The 25,701-nt window shown below is 48.5% G+C and overlaps 1 protein-coding gene across 1 annotated transcript; it reads right to left on the reverse strand.

Moving 5' to 3' along the window:
• Positions 1 to 1,464: 1,464 nt before the first annotated feature.
• LOC142788236 (uncharacterized) lies at positions 1,465 to 25,701 on the reverse strand. Its single transcript, XM_075884831.1, has 3 exons — positions 25,635 to 25,701; positions 12,483 to 12,853; positions 1,465 to 1,601 (listed from the first exon to the last, which is right to left on the reverse strand). The coding sequence occupies exons 1-3, from the start codon at positions 25,699 to 25,701 to the stop codon at positions 1,521 to 1,523; spliced, it is 519 nt and encodes a 172-aa protein (XP_075740946.1). The 3' UTR covers positions 1,465 to 1,520.

Consider the following 25,701-nt stretch of genomic DNA (forward strand, 5'->3'; position numbering starts at 1 on the left):
TCTAGGGTCCCACAAAATGTTCGTTAGGCTTTAGCGGATAACTTTGTGCTTTTTTTAAAGTTTAGCAGATTTTAGCCGATTTTATTACCCATTTTGTGGAATCCTTGCCAACTGAGATGACAACACTTATTGCGAACCAAGACTTATCGGGCCTAATATGAAGGATTAGACACGGTATGCAGTGCGTGTGGAGAGAAGGAAGAAACTGCCGAACACCTGGTAATGTTCTGTAAAGGGCTTCACCCCAGGATTCAGGAAGATGGCGCAGACTTTTTCAAGGCACTGGGGTTTAGGGAAAGGAAGGGCAAAATATATTTTAAACGGGTAGAAATAACTAGAAGAAGGTTATCTGATTGGTGGCTAAAATTAAGGCACGAGTGAAAATTAAATCCTTCACTGCAAAGTACCAGTCTTCAACTTCACTATTTAAAGAAAAAAAAAAGATAAATCTAGTTTGTGGTTCATTAGGTATTACGGCATAGTGGCGTTAGCCACCGCCCGATCTGAAGGGTACATTCAATAGAACTTCTTTTGGGACTAGTTGGTTCATCTACAATATTCAGAATAAGTGAGCCCATTTATTGGAAGTTAGTTGTGCACAGAAAGCTGTGAGATGAAAAAAAATAACGCGTCGAACACACGCAGAACCAGAAGGCCGTAAGTAGAGAGTGGAGAGGAAGAGATTCTGACCGACACCACGAAATTTCTTTTGTAATTGAACTTTTCAGGGTATACTAAAATATTTACACGCATCCACAGCGACAACCAATTGCCAAAGTTAGTCGTTCTGTGGCACCACCTCCCTTCCTAAAAAATTCTAGGGGAGCCCTGCGTCTCTGTACTAATGTGCACAGTAAATTTCACCTTTTAGACAGTATGAGGTCTCAAAACTAGTTCAAGTCTAATGTAGTCGGACGAGAAGTGCACCGCGTAAAAAAGCGGCTGTTCTAAAGGGCAATGCGCATGGATGTTGTTGTTAGTGGGGTGGTGTGACCTATATGTTGACTTACACACACACATTATATATATATATATATATATATATATATATATATATATATATATATATATGTATGTATATATATGTAGATATATATATATATATATATATATATATATATATATATATATATATATATATAATGAACCTGCCGTGAGCAGGAACAAGTCATTTCTTCACCCACTTTTATTTCTTCTTATTTACATTACATTGGTTTTAATAACTTCCCCTATACATTCCTGGGCATTATTGTCTGTTTGATATTATTGTGACGGAAAAACGAGCCCTTAGGTATACACTTCTTTCCCTTACCATTTATATATATATATATATATATATATATATATATATATATATATATATATATATATATATATATATATATATATATATATATATTTATATATATATATATATATATATATATATATTATATACATATATATATTGCTACGACATCTTTTCTGCATTCAAACAACGCGCCCATCACCTCCCGCACAGGGACACACATGCGCGTCGTCTAGTGTTGCGAAGAGACGACGATGATGGCACGGGCACCCAGCTGGACCCGGCTGATGTGCGCCTCGCGCTCGTGGCTTCTCTGGAAGAGGAAAAAGAAGGCGGACATCTTTGGTGTTCTGCTGTAACATTCTACGACCATAGTCCATTAGAGTTGTCGGCACAGGTTCGCCCTTTAAATACGTTTTATTACACACCCGATGTCCTTCAACATCGTTACATTTCTGGTGGACGTGCTGGGTAATTAATCCAAGCCCTATGAACGCACGACAGCGTAGCCCCGACCACCAGCAAGTTGATCCTGTGGAGCTGACACATGTTCATCAGAGGAACAGTCACCGTCTTCGAGGTGATTCACCAGAATTCAGTCCACTCCACTTCACGCCGAGGGGAACTAAGTCAATGGACGCCACCACCATGACAAGCCAGGTAACACCGGCACACGTGGTGATCAATCAGCCTCACCAGCCACCAATATTTAATGGCGACTTGTATGAAGACGTAGAAAATTGGCTGAACCACTTTGAGAGAGTGGGAAGTTTGAACGGTTGGGATGAGAGAAAGAAACTCCGCCGCGTATACTTTGCTTTGGAGGACTTTGCAAAGACGTGGTATGAGAACCATGAAACCTCCTTTACGACCTGAGGTGAATTTCGGCGACAAGCCCTGGCTACGTATGCCAGCACGGATCGCACAGAAAAGGCGCAGGCTGCGCTTGAAACCAGAAACCAACTCACCAACGAAGGTGTCGCAATGTACATCGAGGACATGATCCGCCTGTTCAAGCGCGCAAATTCCCATATGACTGAAGATAAGAAGCTGCGCCAATTCATGCGTGCGGTGAAGCAAGAGCTATTCGCTGTTTTCGTCCGCAACCCACCACAAACAGTTGCGGAGTTTCATACGGAAGCGACAGCCATCGAGAAAACGCTAGAACAGCGGGCTCGACAGTACAATTGGAACATAAACTACGCACCTGCCAATGTCTTCTCCGGAGGACAGCGAAATGACATAGACGCCCTGCGTCCATGACTTATCAGGTCGGTTATCAGGGAAGAGCTCAGCAAGTTGCAAGCACCTCACACTACAACAACACTGTCTGTCGTCGACGTAGTACGAGATGCACTGAGGCAGATAATACATGAGCCGGAGCGTGAGCCACAGCCGATCCAACGCATCCCAACGTACTCTGAAATACTCACAACCCGCGGCACACACCAATGCAGCAGTTGCGATGGCCGCTCCTTACCTACAGACGGTACGCAGCGCACCTCATCCAGTGGAACCGACGGATACCTACCTGCCACGAGTCCGTAGTGTAGCTCGCTACGTGGATCTAAGGCCCCGGAAAAGTGACATCTGGCGTGACCATAAGCGCAGGCCTTTTGTTTCCATAGCGGGGAAGCAGGTCGCCTGTATAGGTTCTGCCCTTACCAACAGGCAGGATTAAGGGGCTTTCCGTTGTACGCACCATGTCCTTGAAAGGGTGAACGGCCAGCAGAGATCGAAGAATACCTGTCCACACGCCACAGCCCACTCAGTTTACGCCAACATCAGCCAAGATCGTCGTCGCCCAGGCGTTACCGATCACCCAGCCCATGCACGTGCTTCTTCCGCACGGCCTGGGCACCGTTATACAAGCCCAAACCCAGAAAACTGAAGCAAGCGACCTGTGGAGGTGAGGCCAATGATGTCCACAATTGCGAAGATTCTCCATAACGGTTTCAAGGGGATGATGCTATGTTTACAGAGGATAAGTGCAGCAGTGCGAATATTACTTCAGATTTGCGGTTGAAAAGAGACGGATACAAGCTGAATGCTTTAGTTGACACCGGCGCTGATTATTCGGTAATGAGTCACAAATTGGCAAAGAAACTGAAAAAGGTTGTGACGAAATTGAGTGGGGCACAGATACGCACGGCAGGTGGCCACACTATTACGCCGCTTGGCATATGCACCTCAAGGCTCGAAATAAGAGACTTTACTTACGTTGCTGACTTAATCGCACTGCCGGACTGTTCAAGAGAGCTTATACTAGGAATGGATTTTCTGCAAGCCAATGGAGCCATAATTAATCTGCGCAGATCCAGTGTAACGTTTTCGACCGAACAATCTATGTCGGTGGAGGAATAGGAAAAGCGACGTCTTACTGCTCTGCGCGTTGTTGATGATGACGTCACAGTGCCACCCCGCTGTAGTGTAATGGTGCTTGTCGAAAATAAGGCATTTTGTGACCATGAAGGAATAGCGGATAGAAATGTAGGGCTCTTTTTAAACAAAGTAATTTGCGTGGTGAGGGGTGTTGTTCACTTAAGGAATGGCCACTCAGTTGTACTCCTTACGCATTTTTGGAATGAATGTCAGCACATCGCGCAAGGTATGGCTATCACCTATTTCCACGAGTTCTGCATGGCGACCGAACTATGCAGTTTAGCGACAACGCCAACCACTCCACAAGAGACCTGCAGCGTCGACGTATCTGTTAACGTCAACCATAGGCTCCCAGAATGTCAAAAGTAACCATTGTTTGCCCTTATAAAAGAATTTTCGGACTGCTATTCAACGTCATCTAAGGTGCGACGCACGGCTATTGCAAAACACAGGATTATAACAGAAGAATCCACGAGACCGATTTACCAAGTGCCTCCACCAGAAATGTGAAGATGTTGAAGGACTCGGGGGTGTAATAAAATAAGTTTTATCACACCCCCGAGTACTTCAACATCGTTACAATATTGTCACGGGGTTGTGACGTGGCCGAAGACAGGAGACTTCGTGTCGGGATTTAACTGTTTATTTGGGTGAACCTGTGCCCGGTAAACGGAAAGTCCAATTACAGCAGCAGTCTCGCACAGATACAAAGAGAAGTTTATTAACTTCAAACTCAAAAAAACTCTTTACATCATTTTATACATACAGTGCTCGTTTAGACACCCCTCGTGTGCACTATGGGGCATACAAACTCCATTATCCATAGAGGAAACTAACGACACATACACTGATGTTCTCTCTCTCTCTCTCTATAGATTAGATTTGTGGGGTTTAACGTCCCAAAACCACCATATGATTATGAGAGACGCCGTAGTGGAAGGCTCCGGAAATTTTGACCACCTAAGGTTCTTTAACGTGCACCCAAATCTGAGTACACGGACCTACAACATTTCCGCCTCCATCGGAAATGCAGACGCCGCAGCCGGGATTTGAACCCGCGACCTGTGGGTCAGCAGCCGAGTACCTTAGCCACTAGACCACCGCGGCGGGGCACTCTCTCTCTATATATATAGATATATATATATGTGACGTATCAAGCGATGATTGGTAGAGGCCGAGAAGGAAGAAGTGCAGAATAGAATCAACATGGCGTATGCGCCAGGCCACGTCGCCCATTCATCATAGCGTCACACAAGTCGACAGGATGAAGACCTCCCAGCCACTTCATGAGTGTCTCATCATCGACGCAGTTCTACACAAGACGCCCTGACCATACATCGACTACAGAATCATCTCCTAGCCGCACACAGCGACCAGCACCATGACAGAATCATCGACCGACCTTCCCATCCCCAAGTACACCGGAGCAGCGGACGATGGACCTGTACAGGACTGGTTCGACCTATTCGAGTTCCACGCTACCGCTGCATCTTGGTCGGAACGGGAGATGGTTACGAACTTCAGCGACTACATCACCGGTGAGGCATTCAAATTTTACCTAATTCACATATTTGAGAACGACGAGTCATGGCAAAAAAATCAAGGAGGAGATGATTACCCGTTTTAATGACTATAACCAAGACCTACTCATTGCCAACCATCTAGAGACAACCGCACACTATCGTCGATTTTCTAAGCAGTCCTCAACCATTCGAAAGCCCAGCGCGAATCGGCAAGTGGCTCAAGACAAAGTGGCACATGCGTTTACTTACAGAAGGCCATGCGTATATTGGGAAAAACTCAACCGTCAAGCGCGTTTCCCTGCACGAAAGCCGGTATTTTCAAAGTCGTCGCTCCAGCACACGACACGAGACGTTGTTTACCCACCTCATGCACTTCATTTTTCGTCTCGCATACGTGGTCCACCACCCGGTTTTTTTTTCACGCGGCTCTTCAAGCGTTCCTGACGTTCACCATTTGCCTCATAAGGACATCATGTTCACGATAGACGAGTTGACACACCGAGAAAATACCCAGTTGAGCCATGCTCCTTCCGCACGTGTTCATGCATCACCGCCCCGTGCATACACACTCGACAGTCGAAGCAACACCGAAGGGTTAGGCACATCGAACGTCAGACGCTGCCATGCGCAAGAGCCTCTCGTAGTGAACAGTGCAGAAAAAGCTTCTGAAGAACTTTCTATCAACTCTGAAGCATCATCTTCATTGCCTGAATTGCATGACAACTGCTCAAAGACTACCAGCTGCCGACTGGATACCCCATCAGGTTGTCATGAAAACCAGCGCGATGTTCGAGAAGGGCTTCCACCGCAATATGGTCCACAGCAACGTCAGCAACACCAGCAAAAGCAAGTACGTGAATCACAGACGCTCCAACGGACACATCAACAAGAACGACGACGCAAAGCAAGCCTCTTAAAACAAATTCAAGAAGCGAGGCAACTTCGCATAAAGGATCGGCGCCAGAAACGCATTTGGCACAAAATATCAAGACTGCGCCTAAGATTACAGCTACGAAACCTCAGGAAACACCAAACAAGAAAAGAAGTTACCAGTTCTATCATGCAAAGATTCAGACACCATCCCATTAGTTTACGACAACGGAGCCAACGCCACAGAAAACTACGAAAGAGACTGAACGGTATAATTTGTACAACGCACGAACATAGACATAATTCCTTGAACTTCAGTTCTTGTACACGCAGGCTGCAAGCACTAGTTCTGTCTCAGCCGCGACACAAAATACAGCGCGTACGACAGAGGATTCGGCGCCTACGACATTCGACCTTCAAGTGCCCCAAGGACTTCCAACCTTGTTCGTTCCTCGCAGCTGCTCAAGTAATGTCATGGTCAGTGCAGTTTTGCAAGACGCGGTTACCATCTCCAGAACGCCACAGCCAACCTCGCCCACCAGAACTCCCCCATTCACCGGACTGCCGCACTCATTTCTGAAGTTTTGCGAGTTTACGGAACACCACTGGGACATGAAACCAATTGTGCATTTTGACATTTGCGACTTCTCAACCTTGCCTTGTTTACTTTTTCTCGTTCGTAATCCATGCCTTCTTTCGGGGGGAGGGGGAATCGTGTGACGTATCAAGCGATGATTGGTAGAGGCCGAGAAGGAAGAAGTGCAGAATAGAATCAACATGGCGTATGCGCCAGGCCACGTCGCCCATTCATCATAGCGTCACATATATATATATATACAAGTTTGTGCTAAACTACGCATACATTCGTAAAAAAACCACAAACATATATTTACGATCACATATACATATATTTACAACAGATCGTGAACATGGGTAGGTATATTTACATTACTTCGACTGGCGCTATACATACACTTGTAACACAATGCTTTGGGGAAAAGGGGTTAGTAGGGGATTATGGGGGTACGGAGTATCGCACCTTTGACGAAAAGAAACTGTGTGCCAGCGGCGAAGGAACTGGTCCTCCCCGCCAGCTTCCAGTTGCTTGGCCAAGTACTGCACTCTTTTCTGCCCGATCATGGCTAGTGCTGGGTAGGCCGCTCTCACTGGGGTGTTCTTTACCTCAGCAAGGCACCGGTGTTTTCAAATCACGAAGAGTGTGATGGCAATCACCAGCCTTGCGAAGCAGCCCCTATTCCTTTCGAGGGCCGGAGGAGGGCGGATGCTGAAGCACTTCGCAACCACGCACCATACCGACTTGGCCGCCCCGCATTCTAACAACACGTGGGAGATCGTTTCCTCAGCGCGGCAATTAGGACACTGACGATTCGGTGTGATGCCGAAACGGTGCAGGCGATGTCTCGTGGGCAAAACTTGCCACTTGCGCTTCCACTCGAAGTCATGTACTTCGCGCGGTCGGTACTTATTGCTTTTTTGTTTGCACAGTCCTAGGCTTTTGATCTGCTCCTTTTCTTCGGACAACTGGTTTTCTGTCATCGCTTCGACGATTCGGGCGGGTGAGTCCTTGTCATTGTCACAGTTCGGGGCTTCTTTTTCCATGATCTTTGTCGTAGGTGCCGCCATCCTGTAAAAGTGTGAGGGTGCTTCTGCGCGCGGGCCAGTGTGTTTGTCGTTTTCCAGATAGTGCGTGATGGTGCTTGTCCAGTAGTTAATTAGATTCTTCCCAATGTAACTCGCTGCGTAATAAAGCATGTGGGTAATCTTGAGGGCCAGTATCTGGCTGGTCATTTGTACGTGTGGGAGGCCGAGGCCACCTTTGTCCTCGGGTAGTTGAAGGAGGTGTCGCTTGACTGGTGCTGGTTTCCCTTCCCATAGCAAATAGGTGATCCCGGCGTTCAGTTGGCTCGCGGTTCTCCTAGGGATCACCGCTACCCTACTGGCGTAGAACGCAAACGCGCAAACGGTGGTCCTTGCTGCCAGTGCTTTTTCACGTAACGTAAGGTTTAGGAGGCGAATGCGGTCAGCTGCCTGCTTTGCCCTCTCGAGGGCTCTCTGCAACGTGGCTGGAGCCACCCCTTCACTGGAGAAGTAGATTTCCAGTACTTTAACGATGGACACCACTTCGATTATTCCTAGGGTTTCTCTAGGGAAAGTCCCAAATAGCATCGCCTTGCCCTTGTCCGCGTTTATCGCCACTCCGGATGTCTGCGCGTATCTTGTGAACGTCGCACTGAAGGCTTGGAGGCTGCTTTCATACCGAACAAACAGGGAAATGTCGTCCGCGTATGCCAGCCCTTTCACCTACGCCTGGCCCGTCAGTGGGAAGCCCCGAATGCCTTCATGCGCAACACTTGTGATCAGCGGCTCGCACGACATGACAAAAAAGATCGGGCCCAATGGGCATCCTTGCCTTATGCCTCTGCTATACTTGAATGCCGGCGTTGCGACTCCGTTTATCACAACGGTGCAGGTTAGGTCCTCGTACAAAGTTTTTGCCGGTTTTATAAAACTTGCCGGTAAGCCAAACTCCTGCATCGCGTCGAAGAGGTAATGGTGTCGTACCCTGTCAAAAGCTTTAGCTTGGTCTAGGGAAATAGAAACACTATTGAAACCTCTTGTCGTCGCGTATTCGAAAGAGTCACGGATCACTGCGAGGTTCGCAAAAAGCGACCTTCCTGGAATCGCGCACGTTTGGTACGGGCGAATGATGTCCGGTAACAGGAGCTTGAGCCTGTTGTTCAGTATAGTGGCTACCAGCTTGTAATCGGTGTTCAAAAGCGTGATTGGACGCCACGCCGTGGGCTCGTTTGGTTGTGCACCCTCTTTCTGTAGTAGGACAATGTTACCCACTCCGAAGGAGTCAGGTTTCTTAAAGGACCTGAAGATCGCATTCACCATCGCGAGCAAGGGTTCTTCGAGAACTTCGAGAAAACTCACATAGGCTGCAGTCAGGCCATCAGCGCCTGGGGCAGAATTGGGGGTCATGCTTCTTATGGCTTCGCGAAGCTCTGCAGGGGAGACTTCAGTGCTAAGGGTTGCTGGCTCCTCCTCCTCCTTAATTCGCTGCAGATGTTTGCAAAGTTCTTTGACATGGTCGGGTCCCCGATTGGTGTCTATTGGTTCGGTGTCTTGGAACTGTATGCTGAAGTACTCTCTGAAGATGTTCTCAATTTCTGCTGGGTCGTCGGTTACAGAACCGTCTAAGCGCTTTGCCTCCGTAATTCGCAAACAGCCATTTCCACGTACTTCCCTCACATCAACTCCGGTCGCCTATGCCCAACAGTCCATTGATTGATTTGTGGGGTTTAACGTCTCAAAACCACCTATGATTATGAGAGACGCCGTAGTGGAGGGCTCCGGAAATTTCGACCACCTGGGGTTCTTTAACGTGCACCCAAATCTGAGCACACGGGCCTCGACATTTCCGCCTCCATCGGAAATGCAGCCGCCGCAGCCGGGATTTGAACCCACGACCTGCGGGTCAGCAGCCGAGTACCTTAGCCACTAGACCACCGCGGCGGGGCACCCAACAATCCATGCTCACTTCTAGGTCGCCTCATGGTATCTCTGAGGAGTTGGTTGTATTGCTCCTCGAGCGAGGTCAGGTACTCTGTTGTACATGGTCAACGTGTCAGCTGCCTTGATGATCTGCATCCGGCTAAGAAGTTCTTTTATCTTTTGTGTATGACGTATTTTTCTGGCTTTGCCTTCTTTTTGTAACAGGGCCTTCCATTCTTCCTTAAGTTTATCCTACAGAGGGGGGGGGGGTAATACGTCCGGCATTTTCTACTAATGCGCTGATGGCAGCTTTCAAGTTTTCTATGCAAGTCTCATCTCTCAGCAGCTCAGCGTCTATTCTCCAGCTATTGTTATCAGAGTGCGAGCCAGGGGATCCCATTACCATCGTGACAAGCGGGGCATGATCCGTCTTCTCTTTCAGGTTGGCCCGGAGCGCGAGTACTTCGCATCCTTCAACCAAAGGGAGGAGGAGGTCCGGAAAGTACATCCGGTCTATTCTACTTCCTGCTGATCTAGAGGTACGGGTTGCTACGAAGCGGTCTTTATAGAGGTGTGCCCATATGTCCGAGAGGTTTAGGTGCCGAAGGGTTTTCACCAACTCTTTTGCATTGTAGGTTGATCTTCCTTGGCTTGGCCCCCTCACGTCCCGGTTAGAATCTACCACGCAATTAAAATCACCGACCAGTACATAGGGAACGGGCTCTAGGAGGAGTTCGTGCATCTCTTGAAAGAACTTATTCGTATGTGTTCTTGTCACGGGGGCATAGACGTTCACAATGCGTATCTTTTTGCCTTCGATGAAAATGTCAATCATTATGTACCGACCATTCGCCCCAAAATACAATAGGATTTTGATCGAAATCTGCCCGATACGAATATTACTCCGACCCCACATGCTCTCGTGGTCGCCAGAGAGAAAAAGGCGTCGGTATGATGATCACGGCGGAAATTAACCACATCCAGCGGCGTTCGGAAATTCGCCTCTTGAATAAAGAGGAGGTCTATGTTCTGGTTCCTAGCAAAACCTAGGATGCCTGCTTGTTTTGCCCTATCTCTAAACCCTCGGATATTCCACGTAGCCAATTTCAAAAAAGGCCATCAAAAACCTTAAAAAGAAGAAAACAAAACGCGGGAAGTATCGAGGCTAGCAAGCAGCGTGGCCGTCATCCGCCGATTGAGCACGATGCTAAGCGCTGAAGGGGAGAAGGAAAGAGGGGTGAGCGAATGCACCGAGCAAGATAAGCGACAGTCGCTTGCCGACAGAAAGGAGCGAGGAGGGTGCTTCACCAGAAGGAGAAGGGAAGGCAAGTGGAACATAGTGCGGCCAGAGCGAACGAGAGGAAGGGAAAAGGGCCGTGAAGCCGACAGGGCAGGCGCGCCGCTTCAGTGACCTGCGTCTCGGGGCTTGGGGGGTGGTTCCCATTTGCCTACACAGTCTTTCGCTAGCTTCTGAGCCATCGCGTGTGGTGGAGCGTCGCTATCACTGCTTTGGCCTGCGGTCCCGGGTCTACGCTGCCGGACCTCTTTGCTGGCTGCCCTCTCACCCAGATACCGCTTATCGTCATCAGGGCGTCTTCATGAGCGCGAGCGAGCTCTCTGCTCTAGCCCAGTGGCCATCTGTCCAGTTTTCGCGGATGATTTCCGGCTTGGGCGTGCCGAATGGGAGGCGGGGGAGGAAGTCGGTGCAGCATGGTCGCATTCGCTGTCGCCGGGTAGAAAGTAATAAACTTTACTCTTTACGGGGGCGTCGTCGCCGGCTGGGTCTTGGGTGCCGGCCTCCAAGACCAGGCTCGGTCACTAGGGCCCGGACGTTGACGGGTGTGTGGGATAAAGCGAGGAGGGCCTCTCCCTGCTCGTTGTACTCGGGGGTTGCTTCAGCCGCGGTCAGCGAATTCCCGCAGTCATCCCGGCTCGCCGAGGGTGGAGGCGGCTTAGGGGGGGGGGGACGATTGCGCCAAACCCGTCTCGATATCGCTAGACTGTTTCGGTCGACCTGGTGGTAGTCTCGTCAAATCTCCCGGGCCTCTCCCCCTCACTGGCGGACGGATCGCCCATGCCATTGCCTGAAGTCAGATCAGAGTAAGTCACGGTCCCCGGAAGGGGATCCCCTCTCGGTTGTGCAGGATGCGGACCTGGACGTAAGGACCTGCATACGGGGCGAGTTAGTTGCTTGGGCAGAGGCGGGGCCGCTTGACTGAGAGTGCGACGAAGCGGATTCAGATGGCGAGAAGAAGCCGTGGGCGGCCGAAGCGTATGAGCGCTTACGAAAGCACTCGCGTGTTCCGTGGTGACCCCCGCAAAGTTTAGTCTGCCGAGCAGCCCTCAGTATCGTGGCCGAAGGTGCCGCACCGCTTACAGTACGCCGTGGTGCACGCAGTCGCCATATGGCCGACTTCACCACAACGCGCGCACGCCCGGCGCATGCCTCTGTACTCGCACATGACTTTGTGCCCCACAATAGTGATGAAGTTGGGGACTGGGCGGCACATCTCAATTTTAACCACACGTACCCCGTTTAACTTGGTCTGGAGAGTGGCTAGGGTGGCGAACGTAATGCCCTTCACTTTACCAAACTGGGCTAAGGCGTTGCTAAGGGCCTCGTCTGATAGAAAAGCGGGGTAACGGTAAACGTTCACATAAGTAATCGGCAGCCCGACTGCCTCTACTGGCACCCTCACCCCGTTCACTTCAAATCCTTCCGCCACCATTAGCCTCGTCGCCTGGCCAGCATTGCGGGAGCATACAAGAAATTTTCCGCCCCCCATATGTTGCAGTACCAATACGCTGTCGTCAACAACTGTCTCTTCAATTGCGTCAATTAACTCATCGACAGAGATATCGCCCTCGGGCACAGAAAACATGAAACAATTCTTCCTCACCGGGAGTTCAAATGGCGTGGCCATTCTGGTGGGCGGACCCCGCAAGCCGCCGGTTGGGCGTGGCTCGTGGGTGACTTGTAACGTGCAGTCGAGCTGCACTCTTGTAGGAAGCGGCTCAGCCGAGGCGGGCGCCGCGCAGGTCTTGGTGGTACCAGGTGGACTCCGGGACGGTGGGCGTGAACCGGGGACCTTGCACCTCCTCCTGGCATGGGGTAGGCGGGCTCCAGGCAGCAAGGCCCGAGACCCAGGGGCGGCGGTCGCGCGTACAAGACGCCGATGCCGCGTAGACTTCTTTTGTTGACTTGAACCCCTGGGGTCGACGTCCGCGTGACGTGACCCCGGGTCTCGCGCGAGGACTGGAGAAGAGCCAGCTAGATCGGCGAAGGGAGCGCCGGCTGTCGATCAACAACTGACAAGCGGCGAAGCGCATCGGCATTTATACTCTTGCCGTCGAATGTTCTAGCGTTATCGCTGGCGGTGGCGTAGGTTCCAGAACAATCTGTACCGTTCTCACAGTGGGCGTGATCTTATCGAAACGATCTACTACAGTCCGGAACCTTCTCGAAAACTGCAGGCGCGGTTTGCGCTGAGAATCGTGTGGTGTTTTGGGACGATAACAAAAACTTGGGAAATGGAACATGGCATTGCCCCCCTCTAAAAAAAGGCATCGTTCTGATGCTTTAACTATAGATGAAGGTACAATAATAATGCAAGAAAGTACAGTGAATAAATTACGATACAACAATAATACAAACAAACACTGTTTCAGTTTGCTAACGCGCATGAAACGGCTTGAGGCGCGCGACATGGACGACTTCAGGTCGCGATCGGTGTCGTTGAGAGTTCGTGATGCCATCGGGGACAACCTCGTAATCAAGTGGGCCGAGACGTCGAACCACCCTGTACGGTCCGAAGTACCGTCGCAGAAGCTTTTCACTTAGTCCACGTCGGCGTATCGGCGTCCACACCCAAACACGTTCACCGGGCTGGTATTCCACGAAGCGTCGTCGAAGGTTGTAATGGTGGCAGTCAGTCGTCTGTTGATTCTTGATACGGAGACGCGCAAGTTGTCGGGCTTCTTCGGCGCGTTGAAGGTGCTCGCTCACATCGAGGTTTTCTTCGTCGGTGACGTTGGGTAACATGGCATCGAGCGTCGTTGCCGGGCTCCTTCCGTAGACCAATTTGTATGGAGATATCTGCGTCGTCTCCTGCACCGCCGTGTTGTATGCGAAGGTCACATACGGAAGAATAGTGTCCCACGTCTTGTGTTCGACATCGACGTACATTGACAGCATGTCGGCGATCGTCTTGTTAAGCCGCTCGGTGAGGCCATTAGTCTGTGGGTGGTACGCTGTCGTCCGGCGGTGGTTTGTTTGGCTGTATGCCAAGATCGCTTGAGTTAAGTCGGCAGTGAATGCCATTCCTCTGTCGGTGATAAGGACCTCTGGGGCACCGTGGCGTAGGACGATATTTTCGACGAAGAACTTAGCTACCTCGGATGCACTGCCTTTTGGCAGGGCTTTTGTCTCGGCATAGTGGGTGAGGTAGTCGGTAGCTACCACGATCCACTTGTTTCCGAAAGCTGACGTCGGGAACGGCCCCAGTAGGTCCATACCAATCTGCTGGAAAGGTCGGCAAGGTGGATCAATTGGCTGCAGAAGTCCCGCTGGCCTTGTCGGCGGTGTCTTGCGTCGCTGACAGTCCCGGAATGTCCTCGCATAACGAGTGACGTCGGTGATAAGACGTGGCCAGTAGTACTTTTTTGTATCTTCGCGAGCGTGCGAGAAACATCGAGGTGCACTGCCGTCGGATCGTCGTGCAGGGCCTGCAGGAGTTCTGATCGCAGAGCTGAAGGCACCACAAAAAGGTACTTAGCTCGAAGCGGTGAAAAGTTTTTCTTTTGTAGAAGACCGTTTCGTAGAAAGAACGACGCAAGTGCGCGCTTCAATACCTTCGGGACTTCGGCGGTCCGGCCTTCGAGGTATTCTATTAGGGCCTTAAGTTCCGGGTCGGCCCGCTTTCGTTCAGCGAAGTCATCGGTAGTTATCGTTCCTAAGAAGTAGTCGTCATCCGGGTCGTCGGGTAGCGGTTGGTAGACAGGCGCACGAGAGAGACAGTCGGCGTCGGAGTGTTTTTTGCCGGACTTGTAAATGACAGTAATGTCATATTCTTGAAGTCTCAGGCTCCATCGTGCGAGGTGACCTGAAGGGTCCTTCAAGGTGGCTAGCTAACACAAGGTGTGGTGGTCGCTCACAACTTTTGAGGGCATGCCGTAGAGGTAGGGGCGAAATTTTGATGTAGCCCAGATGATGGCGAGGCACTCCTTTTCTGTTGTGGAATAATTTGCTTCTGCTTTGGATAGCGATCAGCTGGCGTAACTAATAACCCTTTCAAGTCCGTCAGCCCTCTGCAGAAGAACGGCGCCAAGACCTACGCTGCTTGCGTCAGTATGTATTTCTGTCTCGGCGAATTCGTCGATAAGGGCAAGTAACGGAGGCGTCTGGAGGCGATGTTTAAGCTCCTGGAAAGCGTGTTCCTGTGACGTTTCCCACTTAAACTCTACGTCGGCTTTGGCAAGGTTAGTGAGAGGATCGGCGATGCGGGCGAAGTTTTTCACGAACCGCCTATAATAGGCACACAGGTCCAGAAATCGGCGCACGGCCTTCTTGTCAGTGGGTGGCGGGAAGTCGGCGATGGCGGCTGTTTTCCGTGGATCGGGACGAACTCCAGACTTGCTGATAACATGTCCCAGAAACAAGAGCTCCTCATACGCAAATCTGCACTTTTCTGGCTTCAGTGTGAGTCCGGAAGTCTTGATGGTTTGAAGTACAGCTTCAAGGCGTCGAAGATGCTCGTCGAAGCTCGAGGAAAACACGACGACGTCGTCCAAGTACACAAGGCAAGTCTGCCACTTCAATCCTGCCAGTGCTGTATCCATAACGCATTGAAAAGTTGCAGGCGCTGAGCAAAGGCCGAAGGGCATCCCCTTAAACTCGAAGAGGCCGTCCGGTGTTATAAACGCCGTCTTCTCTCGGTCTCTTTCGTCGACTCCGATTTGCCAATAGCCAGTCTTGAGGTCCATTGACGAAAAGTACTTGGCATTATGGAGCCCATCAAGTGCGTCGTCTATTCGTGGCAGAGGATACACGTCCTTTCTTGTGATTTTGTTCAGGCGGCGATAATCGACGCAGAAACGTAGGGTCCCATCCTTTTTTTTCACTAACACCACGGGGGATTCCCATGGACTCTTGGACGGCTAGATAATGTCATTCCGCAGCATTTCATCAACTTGTCTCTTCATGGCTTCAGGTTCTCGCGTCGAAACCCTGTACGGACTCTGATGAAGTGGTCTGGCATTTTCTTCGTTTATGATGCGATGTTTTGTGATTCGGGTCTGCCGAATTTTCGATGACGATGAAAAGCAATCTTCGTATTGCAGGAGCAGGGCCTTGAGCTGTTCTTGCTTATCGTTCGGAAATCTGAGATTGACGTCGAAAGCTATGGGAGGGGCTTGGTTCCTCTGAGCAGGTTCCGCAGAATCGGCGAGGGCGAAAGCACTGGTGGCTTCGACAATTTCTTCGATGTATGCGACCGTTAATCCTTTGTTCACATGTTTGTACTCATTGCTGAAATGCGTGAGCATAACCATTGCTTTGCCTCCCCGCAGCTCTGCAATTCCTCTTGCGACGCAAATATTTCGGGTGACCAACAGATAGTGACTGCCTTCAACGACGCCTTCCAAATGAGGTGATTAAGGAGCGCCGACTGAAATAATGACGCTTGAGCGAGGCGGAATGGTGACTTGTTCTTCCAGCAAATTCAAGGCATGGTGTCCTGACGGCGTACGCGGTGGTAGTGCTTCTTCGGTGGATAACGTTATCGACTTTGTTTTTAGGTCGATGACAGCACCATGGAGGCATAAGAAGTCCATGCCAAGGATAACATCGCTCGAGCAACGCTGTAGGACTACGAAGTCTGTAGGATAAATACGGCCGTTAATGGTGACTCTTGCTGTGCAGATTCTTGCAGGCGTTACGAGATGACCTCCAGCTGTGCGGATTTCAGGGCCTTTCCAAGCTCTCCTAACTTTCTTTAACTTCACGGCGAACGACCCACTGATGACAGAATGGTCGGCTCCAGTATCGACGAGAGCGGTCACACTGTGGCCGTCGTTAAGAACGTCGAGGTCACTAGTTCGCCGTCTCGCATTACAGTTAGGACGTGGCGTCGGGTCACGGCTGCGTCGGCTTGTTCCGCTGCTTCCATGTTGCGTCGTCAGGCCACCTTCGGTAAGTGAGCTTTCGCCGTCAGGGCTTTGCCTGGTTTGCGTTGTGTTCGGAAAGCTCCGTCGCGGCGTCGTCGTCGTCGGAGGATCTTCGGTAGTCCGTCACACAGCAACCGCACCTCCACCGGTTGCTGCCTTTAGTTTCCCGGATACGGGCTAGGAGACCGGCCCAGCGTTGGGCCGGAGTACTGCCGGGGGTGCGGTGACATGCGGCGGCTGGGCGACGGCGAACGGGAAGGACTTCGGGTGTCCATTGAATTCCTGTCAGGTAGTCAGCGATGTCACGTGGCCGTTCCCCTGGCTGCGGACGTGGTGCATCGACGACGAAGCCACGCAGTCCCATCTGTCGGTACTGGCAACGGCGGTAAGTGTGCCCGGCCTCGCCGCAGTGGTAGCACAGTGGGCGGTGGTCAGGGGTGCGCCAAATGTCGGTTTTCCTCGGCGCACTGCGCTGGCCCGCTGGCGAACGGTAGGTCGTCGGTGGGGGTGGTGGCGGCGGTGGTGTCTGGCGACGGAAGTGCGATGGAGCGGCGTTTTGGGGTGCGCGTGGAGGAGGGGCGTGGCAGCGTGCTGCAGCAGCATAGCTCATGACTTGAAGCTGCGGCTCTTGAGGCTGAGGGCACCCAGCGCCTGCTGGATCTCCTGGCGTACGACGTCCGCGATGGATTCCACGTGAGGCTGCGCTGAAGGAAGTAATTTTCGCAGCTCCTCTTGCACGATAGCTCGGATCGTCTCACGCAAGTCAGTGGTTCCGAGCACTTGAATGTCGGCGTAGCTTGTAGACGAGAAGCTACGGTTATATTGCCGCGTGCGCATCCCGAGCGTCTTCTCTATCGTAGATGCTTCGGAAATGAATTCGGCGACCGTCTTAGGCGGGTTTCTGATCAGCCCGGCGAAGAGTTCCTGCTTTACTCCTCGCATAAGTAGACGCACCTTCTCCTCGGACATGTCGGAGTCAGCGTGGCGAAAGAGTTTAATCATATCTTCCGTGAATATCGCCACGTTTTCATTTGGCACCTGCATGCGGGTTTCGAGGAGAGCTGCGGCCTTCTCCTTGCGCACCACGAAAGTGGTGAGGAACCTAGCACGAAAGGCGTCCCACGTTGTGAGGCTTCACTCTTGATTCTCGAACCAGGTCCGAGCAGCATCTTCCAAGGCGAAATACACATGCCGTAGCTTGTCTTCGTCTGTCCAGTTATTGAAGGCGGCGACGCGGTCGAATCTTTCGATCCAGCTTTCCGCGTCTTCCAGTGGCGAACCGCGGAAAGTTGGCGGCTCTTAGGGTTGCCCGAGCAGGCGTGGTGCAGGTAGAACCGGCGTTGACATGGTCGCCGTGGTTGACGTCAACGTCTTGGTTTTTCGAGCCTTGTTCAGTAAGAGCCCGTACTCCGGTGGCAGACCTTGTTGCCTGCGGCTAACTCGCTGCTCCTTGCTGGCGTCGGTGTCTTCACGGCGTGGGCTGGGTTCACGGCTTGACGGAGGCGTCCGGTACATGGAAGAAACAGCACCTCCACCAGATGTCACGGGGTCATGACGTGGCTGAAGACAGGAGACTTCGTGTCGGGATTTAACTGTTTATTTGGGCAAACCTGTGCCCGGTAGACGGAAAGTCCAATTACCGCAGCAGCAGCCTCGGACTGATAGCGGCGAACGGAGCGTCGGCCTTCGATCAACAACTGACAAGCGGCGAAGCGCGTCGGCATTTATACTCTTGCCATCGAATGTTCTAGCGTTATCACTGGTGGTGGCGTAGGTTCCAGAACAATCTGTACCGTTCGCACAGAGGGTGTGATCTTATCAAAATGATCTACTACAGTCCGGAACCTTCTCGAAAACTGCAGGCGCAGTTTGCGCTGAGAATCGTGTGGTGTTTTGGGACAATAACAAAAACTTGGGAAATGGAATGTGGCATGATATATATAAGGGAAAGAAACGTATACCTAAGGGCTCGTTTTTTCGTGTTTTGACACAATATTAATGAGATCTAGCAGACAATAATACCAAGGAATGTATATGGGAAGTTATTAGAACCAATGTAATGTAAATAAGAAGAAAGAAAAGTGGCTGAAAAAATAACTTGCAGATGAACAGACGGGCTATAGTTGTGCAGAACTGACACTTTTCAATGTGTTTAAGATAACTCATTTTGCGTAGAGTTCATGACTCACAGGTACACGTCTTCTTTCAGCTCGGCTCCATGGCTCGGCCTCCTGGTACTTTAATCACTGGGAGCTTGCGTAAAAGTACCAAATATAAGGGCGAAAGCACCTAGTTAAAAGAAGATAAACCTTTCAGAAAGCATCATTTTCCGCAAAACTAGCATAATAAAGCTTAGTCGTCAGTGATATAAATGTTGTGATAACGTTACTTATACTCGGGTTCCTCAAGAAATAATTGAGCACATGTGGACTCATATGAGAAACAGTGCTCTAGATTTCATAGAGATAGCCGACAAAACGAGCGTGTTATTTATTCGTGGTTTTGATGCTTCTTCTCTTTTGTTGCTCGCCAGTAGCTACTTATGATACCTAGCGCAGCTCAAAGCGCTGTTTGAATGAGAAGCTAGGCGGATCCGTGCAAATTCCGACTGTACTGACTGTAAATGTTTACTTATTTATTTTTTGTGGGTCGGCAGGCCCTTAAAACAGTGAATATCCCCAGGTGGTCGAAATTTCCAGAGCCCTTCACTACGGAGTCTCTCATAATCATATCGTGGTTTTGGGGCGTTAAACCCCACAAATCATCATAATATCATAGATTCCCATTGTACGTCGGATCTGGCACATTTTTGTGCTACCCATTTCAAAATATGCATAACTAAAAACCACTATTGCCTCATTGCCTTTGCTTTTTGCATCATCTTTTTTTCGTACATACCTGCAGCCCCACATTTGTCATAGATATTTTTCTATTTGAGAGTATTTATTGTGTCATAATGAAGAAAATTTGCCGTTGTTTTGAGAATTCGATGAACTGCCTAAAAAACAAACCTGTTGGTCTGAAAGGATATTGAACCAAAAAGTTTTTTGATGCAGACATCCCCGAACTAACACTTTCCTTATTGGAGTCATGTCGTGTCGGCTGTGAGTTCACTGGAGCATAAAAAAAACTAGCTCAAGTAGAAGGTAGGCTAATGTGTAATCAGCTGTGCAAATGATTTTCTTCAGGCCACAGGGACTAGGGAGATCTCACTGACTTTCATATTCTTATGATACCACCAAGATTTGACCGAGGCTTTATGGTATTGAACAAATAGCGAAATTAAGAAATCATGTATATAAATTTTGAGATATTGCCATTCATACACCTTCAGCGGCCAGCCATGCTTGCAGCTTCACAGAGCGCTACTGCACGTTTTGATGCAGCCTGAAGGAGACATTGGATACGAACTGTGGGAGCTGGGTACGAACGGGAAACGTGTGTTGCTGCGACACTAGGCTTGGAAAGATAGTGATGGCCAGCAGGTAAGTTATCGTAGGGCTAGTTTCAGCCAGTGCCTGATAGGCCCTTTTCATAACTGTCAAGCTCACTTATTTTGCGCTGCGAATTTGCCCAACTAGTGGCAGCATCAGTTGTCTTTCACAAGAATACAAAGTGCTAGCTGCACATGCTAGGGCTTGTCATTTGTGCACTGTTTCACCATGACAGCCGTGCTAACGTTTTCTGCTGTGACAAAGACTGTGCTTGCAGAAACTTCTAATAGTGATGACCTAGGTGTCATTAGTTGGGTGAGCTGACTCGCAGAAATTTACATTTATGAAAAGAGTATGCAAGGAAGCTAAAGAAAACTATAGTTGTTATAGCAGGGCAAATAAGACTAATGGTGCACATTTGCTATTGTGGTTTCAAGTGCTTTCTGTGACATTTGAGATTTGTGTTTGTCTTTTGAAGTCTGGGTTGCTTGGTAGTGTATTTTGGGCTCTTTCAATGCTTGTGATTGTTCACATTTTTCGCATCGTTTCTTACTTGCATGACACGTTCATTGTTTCAGTAGTGCATTGCATTTTGGTGAACTTTTGATGCTTGAAATAGATTTTTTGAGGCAATACTGATACATTTCTTTTTTTCTTGTAAAACTTCATTAACTTTTGAGTCACCGAATTCGGTGATGCTATTGGTAAATTTTGAAACAGTAAAGTAAGTTTTCGGCAGATCAGTCTTATAGAATCCTGCCCCATGAATGAAAGCTCACCAAAAGTGAAATTATCGAGCATGCTATTGACTATATAGAGGATGACATGTTCGGCTCTTCATAGTATCATGTGCTGCCTGAGAGTGATGTGGGAGGGAGAGTAAGAAAATTAAGGTTTATTCTGGGGAGATAAATTTGCGAAATTTGACTCTTAACTATGCCAGGATCGGAGATGTGTGTGTGTTTGTAAACTAAAAATGACCTTCAATGTTAGGATTTTTGGAAGCTAAGACCTCTTTTTGATTGAGGCGTGTCATAGTGGAACTCTCCGGATGAAATTTTTACCATTTCAAACCTTGTAATATGTGCATGAACCAATCTACACGGGCATTTCGGCATTTTTACATCATCAGCATGTGGCCGCCATGGTTGGTAATTGAGGCCGCACCCTCAAGTGTAATAAAGGGGCCCTTCAATGCTTTTTGAATTATAACAGAATACTAGTCTCACTATTAGTGAATCACATGATGCATGATCACATGATGCATGAATCACACGATCATGAATCATATGATGCAAAAATTTTTAGAACCTTTATGAGGGGACGTGGCAATGAAAACTATTTTGTTACTTATGGAACGAAAGGTATAAAGTTATGCCCGAAGATGCACTTTGTTGTGCTGATATAATAATTGCAATTGGTTCGAGCTATTCATTGTAGTTTCTGAATTGCAATACTCGATATACTGTCATTGTAATCCAAAATAATTGATGAGTTAGACATAATTTAATGAAGGCTTTTGCATAATGATATTCACTAAGGACCATTTTGTGCAGTAAAGCTGTTAGTTTATATTTAATATTCAAATAAGCACACAAATATTAAAGGTTCCATTCATATTGTCTTATTAACTACTTTTATAGAAAGCAAAGTACAAAATTTGTGTGGCGTGTAGTGAGTTATGGACAGCTTTACAGTATTTACCAATGTCTCAGGATTTTAGTGCAGAAAATGAAATGGTTATATCTTTATTTGTTGTGAAAAGGCCCTGGGATGACTGACAGCGATTGCTGAAGAAATCGAAGCCGACAGAATGGAAATCAAAGAAAATGCCACTAAAAGCTAAGACAACGGAACTCTGAATGAAGCTGATTTTGTTTTTGATTGTAGAAATGCAGCTTTGTGGCTATCTTAAACTCTGATCTGTTCTCTTGTGATGACGCATTATGGTGGCACTATGCCAAGGGAAAGCTGCAGGTATAGTGTGCTGAAATGGGGTAGTGTGCCGCCCGGCGCCCCAGACGTGGCTCTTTTTGGGATGACGGCCAGTGCTGTTGGAGCGCACTATACTACTGTGTCGCCACCTGTCAGCATCCTGTAGAGTAATTTATGAGCAGCTGAGAAATCCTCCGAGATTAGTACTTGTAGTTTCAGAATTGGTCGTAAAAAATATAAAAATCATTACAAAAATGTACAAAGAAGTAAAGCAGTATGTATTTGAGCGTTAATTTTTTTAACAGCGGGACTGCTTACTCTCTTGGCTTATGCAGATAAGTGGTGGTCATGGAATTCGTCCGCTAATAATGTTATCCTTCAGAGCCTCCTCGTTTATTTCATTGCATTTCTTCAAGTTAGTGTGATAGCCAGGCAGCGGTACATATGGACCAAATAAATAGCGATGTGCTTTTTCATTCCTTCTGCAGTCAAAAAAGTAAGCTAGCAGACGATCTGGGTCCCTGTTCTGCAATAAGAATTGTGCAAGCGTGACTACACAGGAGCAGCATCATTAATGCATCCATATGTGTTGGATGTGTTTTAATCTTACAGGTACTTTCAACTTCAATGCATTTTAATTTTACAGATACTTCTCATTTCAATCTAGTTATGTGACTATTTTACTCACTATCTGCAGAAAGTTCGGCAATGCAAATTTGAATTGCCCGCGTTGGTCACACCGGTCGATGATGGCAACCTACGGGTGGCGTCATCGTCAAAATGACCACCACTGCCCCATTCCAGTACACCATAGTGCAGGTTTGCATTTTCTAAAGCACAATTTTGTCACGGTTTTTGAGAACAGCACTACTATTAACATGTTTTTTTTCTCAACTTTCTCTGCATATTTTGAAGTAATATTTCACCGTGACATGAAACATGGGCTCAGAACCATTCCCATTACCACGTCTTCCCTTAAAGGGACACTAAACGCAGCTATTAAGGGGGGACACGGGTCTTAGAAGGCTGAAAATTGCGAAAAAAATTGATTTTTTGAAGCCGACATTTTCGGAATATGTACCTCTTTATGCACTCATATGAGAAGTTTCTAGCTTCTCGCGTCATTATTTCTTGTGCTAAATCAATTTATAACACCCCTGTGAGATGAATGTTAGGGCAAATAGACACTAAAATCGCGCTTTTTCCACGCCGAACCATTGCCGGTACATACCTATCGTGGTCATCTTGGTCTCATTTGAAAGGGTCGTTTTTTGTCTTTAATTTTCCGCCACCGCTGGTTCGGCTTTCTCATTCGCTGGTTCATTTTTCTTAAAACGCGTCATCAAGAAGCATCAGCACGCGATTCTATTGGCTGCTTGGGGCACTTGACAAAACCTAGGCGTCCTATTGGCCAAGGGGTATTTTTGGTGTCTGCTTCACGTGAACATGCACGGACATGCGCCATTTTTTCATGGTGCTGTTGACTGCCTGCTGCGATAAAGAAGTTTCGCGCCATACTAATTCATGAAGCGGGTGTGGCAATCATTCGTTCGCCGTGAACTTCAGAAAGCCCCGCTATGGCCCAGGACAACGAGGATAATGAACTCGCGGCGGTCAACAACGGTCGCCGAGTGACCGCTGTAGGCCTAGCTCACGTACGAGTCGGTCGATTGCTGACAATGTCACTGAAAGCGGCCGTGTTTTGCAGCCTCACCAGTTAGAGGACAGCAAGTAAAAAGCAGGAGTGAAGCTCCGAGAAATATCAATGTTTGCAGCGGTAGAACGAAGCGCAGTCTTATCGCTAAACGCACCGATGCCCCGGTCCCCCGCGCCTTACGAAACGACCTCGCTTGTGCGTCAACTGCGTGATGGGTCGTCAGAGTGGAGTACGCCGCGTGTCAACAAACAACAGAAAATGAATGTTCGCGGTGAACAGGCTCGCCGCCCACGCAATGGAGGCTACTGGCAACAGGTAGACTGCTTTTAACGACATGTTCGCACAGATGTCGCGGTCGCCACTCTAAAATGCGGCAGTCTTACGTGAAAAGAAAACTAACACAATCGGAACTCATGTAGCCGCGAAATTATGAGCGAGTGCATAAATTCGGTTTGCGACATTTGCGTGTAACTCAATCTGGACATAAGATAGAATACATAAGAAAGAAGATGACAAGGACTTGAAGAATTACAGGCTGATCAGCTTGCTCTCCGTGGTATACAAGCTATTAACAAAGGCAATTGCTAACAGAACTAACACATTAGAATTCAATAAACCGAAGGAAAAAGCAGAATTTTGAACAGGCTGCTCAACAATTGACGACATTCATACTATCAATAACGTAATAGAAGAATGCTCATAAAACAACCAACCACTGTACATAGCCTTTATATATTACGAGAAGGCATTTGATTCGGTAGAAATATCACCAGTCATGCAGACACTGCGGAACCAGGGCGTCGACGAAGCATATATAAACATCCTGGAAGAAATCTACAGTGGATAAACCGCCAGCATTGTGCTCCATAAAGTAAGCAACAAAATACCAATCAAGAAGGGTGTAAGGCAGGGGGATACAATCTCGCCAATGCTATTTACCGCGTGCTTACAGGAGGTTTTCAGAGGCCTAGAGTGGGAAAATTGGGAATAAGTGTTAATGGAGAGTACCTTACTAACTTGCGCTTTGCCGATGACATTGCATTGCTGAGTAACTCAGAAGATGAATTGCAACTCATGATTACGGAGTTAGACAAGGAGAGCAGAAAGGTAGGTCTTGAATTTAGTTGGCAGAAAATGAAAGTAATTTACAACAACCTCGCAAGAGAACAGCGCTTCGAGATAGGTAATAGTGTACTTGAAGTTGTAAAAAACTACGTCTACCTAGGACAGGTAATAACCACGGAGCTGAATCACGAGATTGAAGTAACTAGAAGAAGAACGGGGTGGAGCACATTTGGCAAGCACTCTCAATATCCCTCATGAGGAAGGTATATAACAGCTGCATCTTGCCGGTACTTAGCTATGGAACAGAAACTTGGAGACTTACAAAGAGGGTTCAGCTTAAATTGAGGACGAGTCAGAGCAATGGAAAGAAAAATGGTAGGTGTAACCTTAAGAGACAAGAAGAGAGCAGAGTGAATCAGGGAACAAAACGGGGTTAAGGATATCATAGTTAAAATCAAGAACATGAAATGGAGATGGGCCGGGCATGTAGCGCGTAGACAGGACAACCACTGGTCATTAAGGGTAACTAACTGGATTCCCAGAGAAGGCAAGCGGGTTAGAGGGAGACAGAAGGTTAGATGGGTAGATGAGATTAGGAAGTTTGCAGGTATAAAGTGGCAGCAGCGAGCACAGGACCGATTGGACTGGTGGAACATGTGAGAGGCCTTTGTCCTGCAGTGCTAATGATGATGAGTCAGGCTAATGATTATGATTCTGGACAAGCCGGAAAACATCGCCATGTCATTCGGCGGATCGCGGATGACACATGCACATTCATCGCACATCGGCGTCAGTACCGTCACCGACCTTGTCAGCAAATGAGCTCACGGTGACAACTTGGAGCAGGACTTTAAGAAACGACAT

The sequence above is a fragment of the Rhipicephalus microplus genome, unplaced genomic scaffold (genome assembly GCF_043290135.1).
Source record: "Rhipicephalus microplus isolate Deutch F79 unplaced genomic scaffold, USDA_Rmic scaffold_49, whole genome shotgun sequence".
Lineage (NCBI taxonomy): Eukaryota > Metazoa > Arthropoda > Arachnida > Ixodida > Ixodidae > Rhipicephalus > Rhipicephalus microplus.

Excerpts from the sequence above, each read along its gene's own strand:
- LOC142788236 (XM_075884831.1), bottom strand. The coding sequence starts at position 25,701 with ATGTCGTTTCTTAAAGTCCTGCTCCAAGTTGTCACCGTGAGCTCATTT. Across the intron at positions 12,854-25,634 it reads TGCTGACAAGGTCGGTGACG|CTGGCTCTTCTCCAGTCCTC; the intron begins GTACTGACGCCG and ends TCGCCGATCTAG. Across the intron at positions 1,602-12,482 it reads CCACGCCATTTGAACTCCCG|AGAAGCCACGAGCGCGAGGC; the intron begins GTGAGGAAGAAT and ends TTCCTCTTCCAG.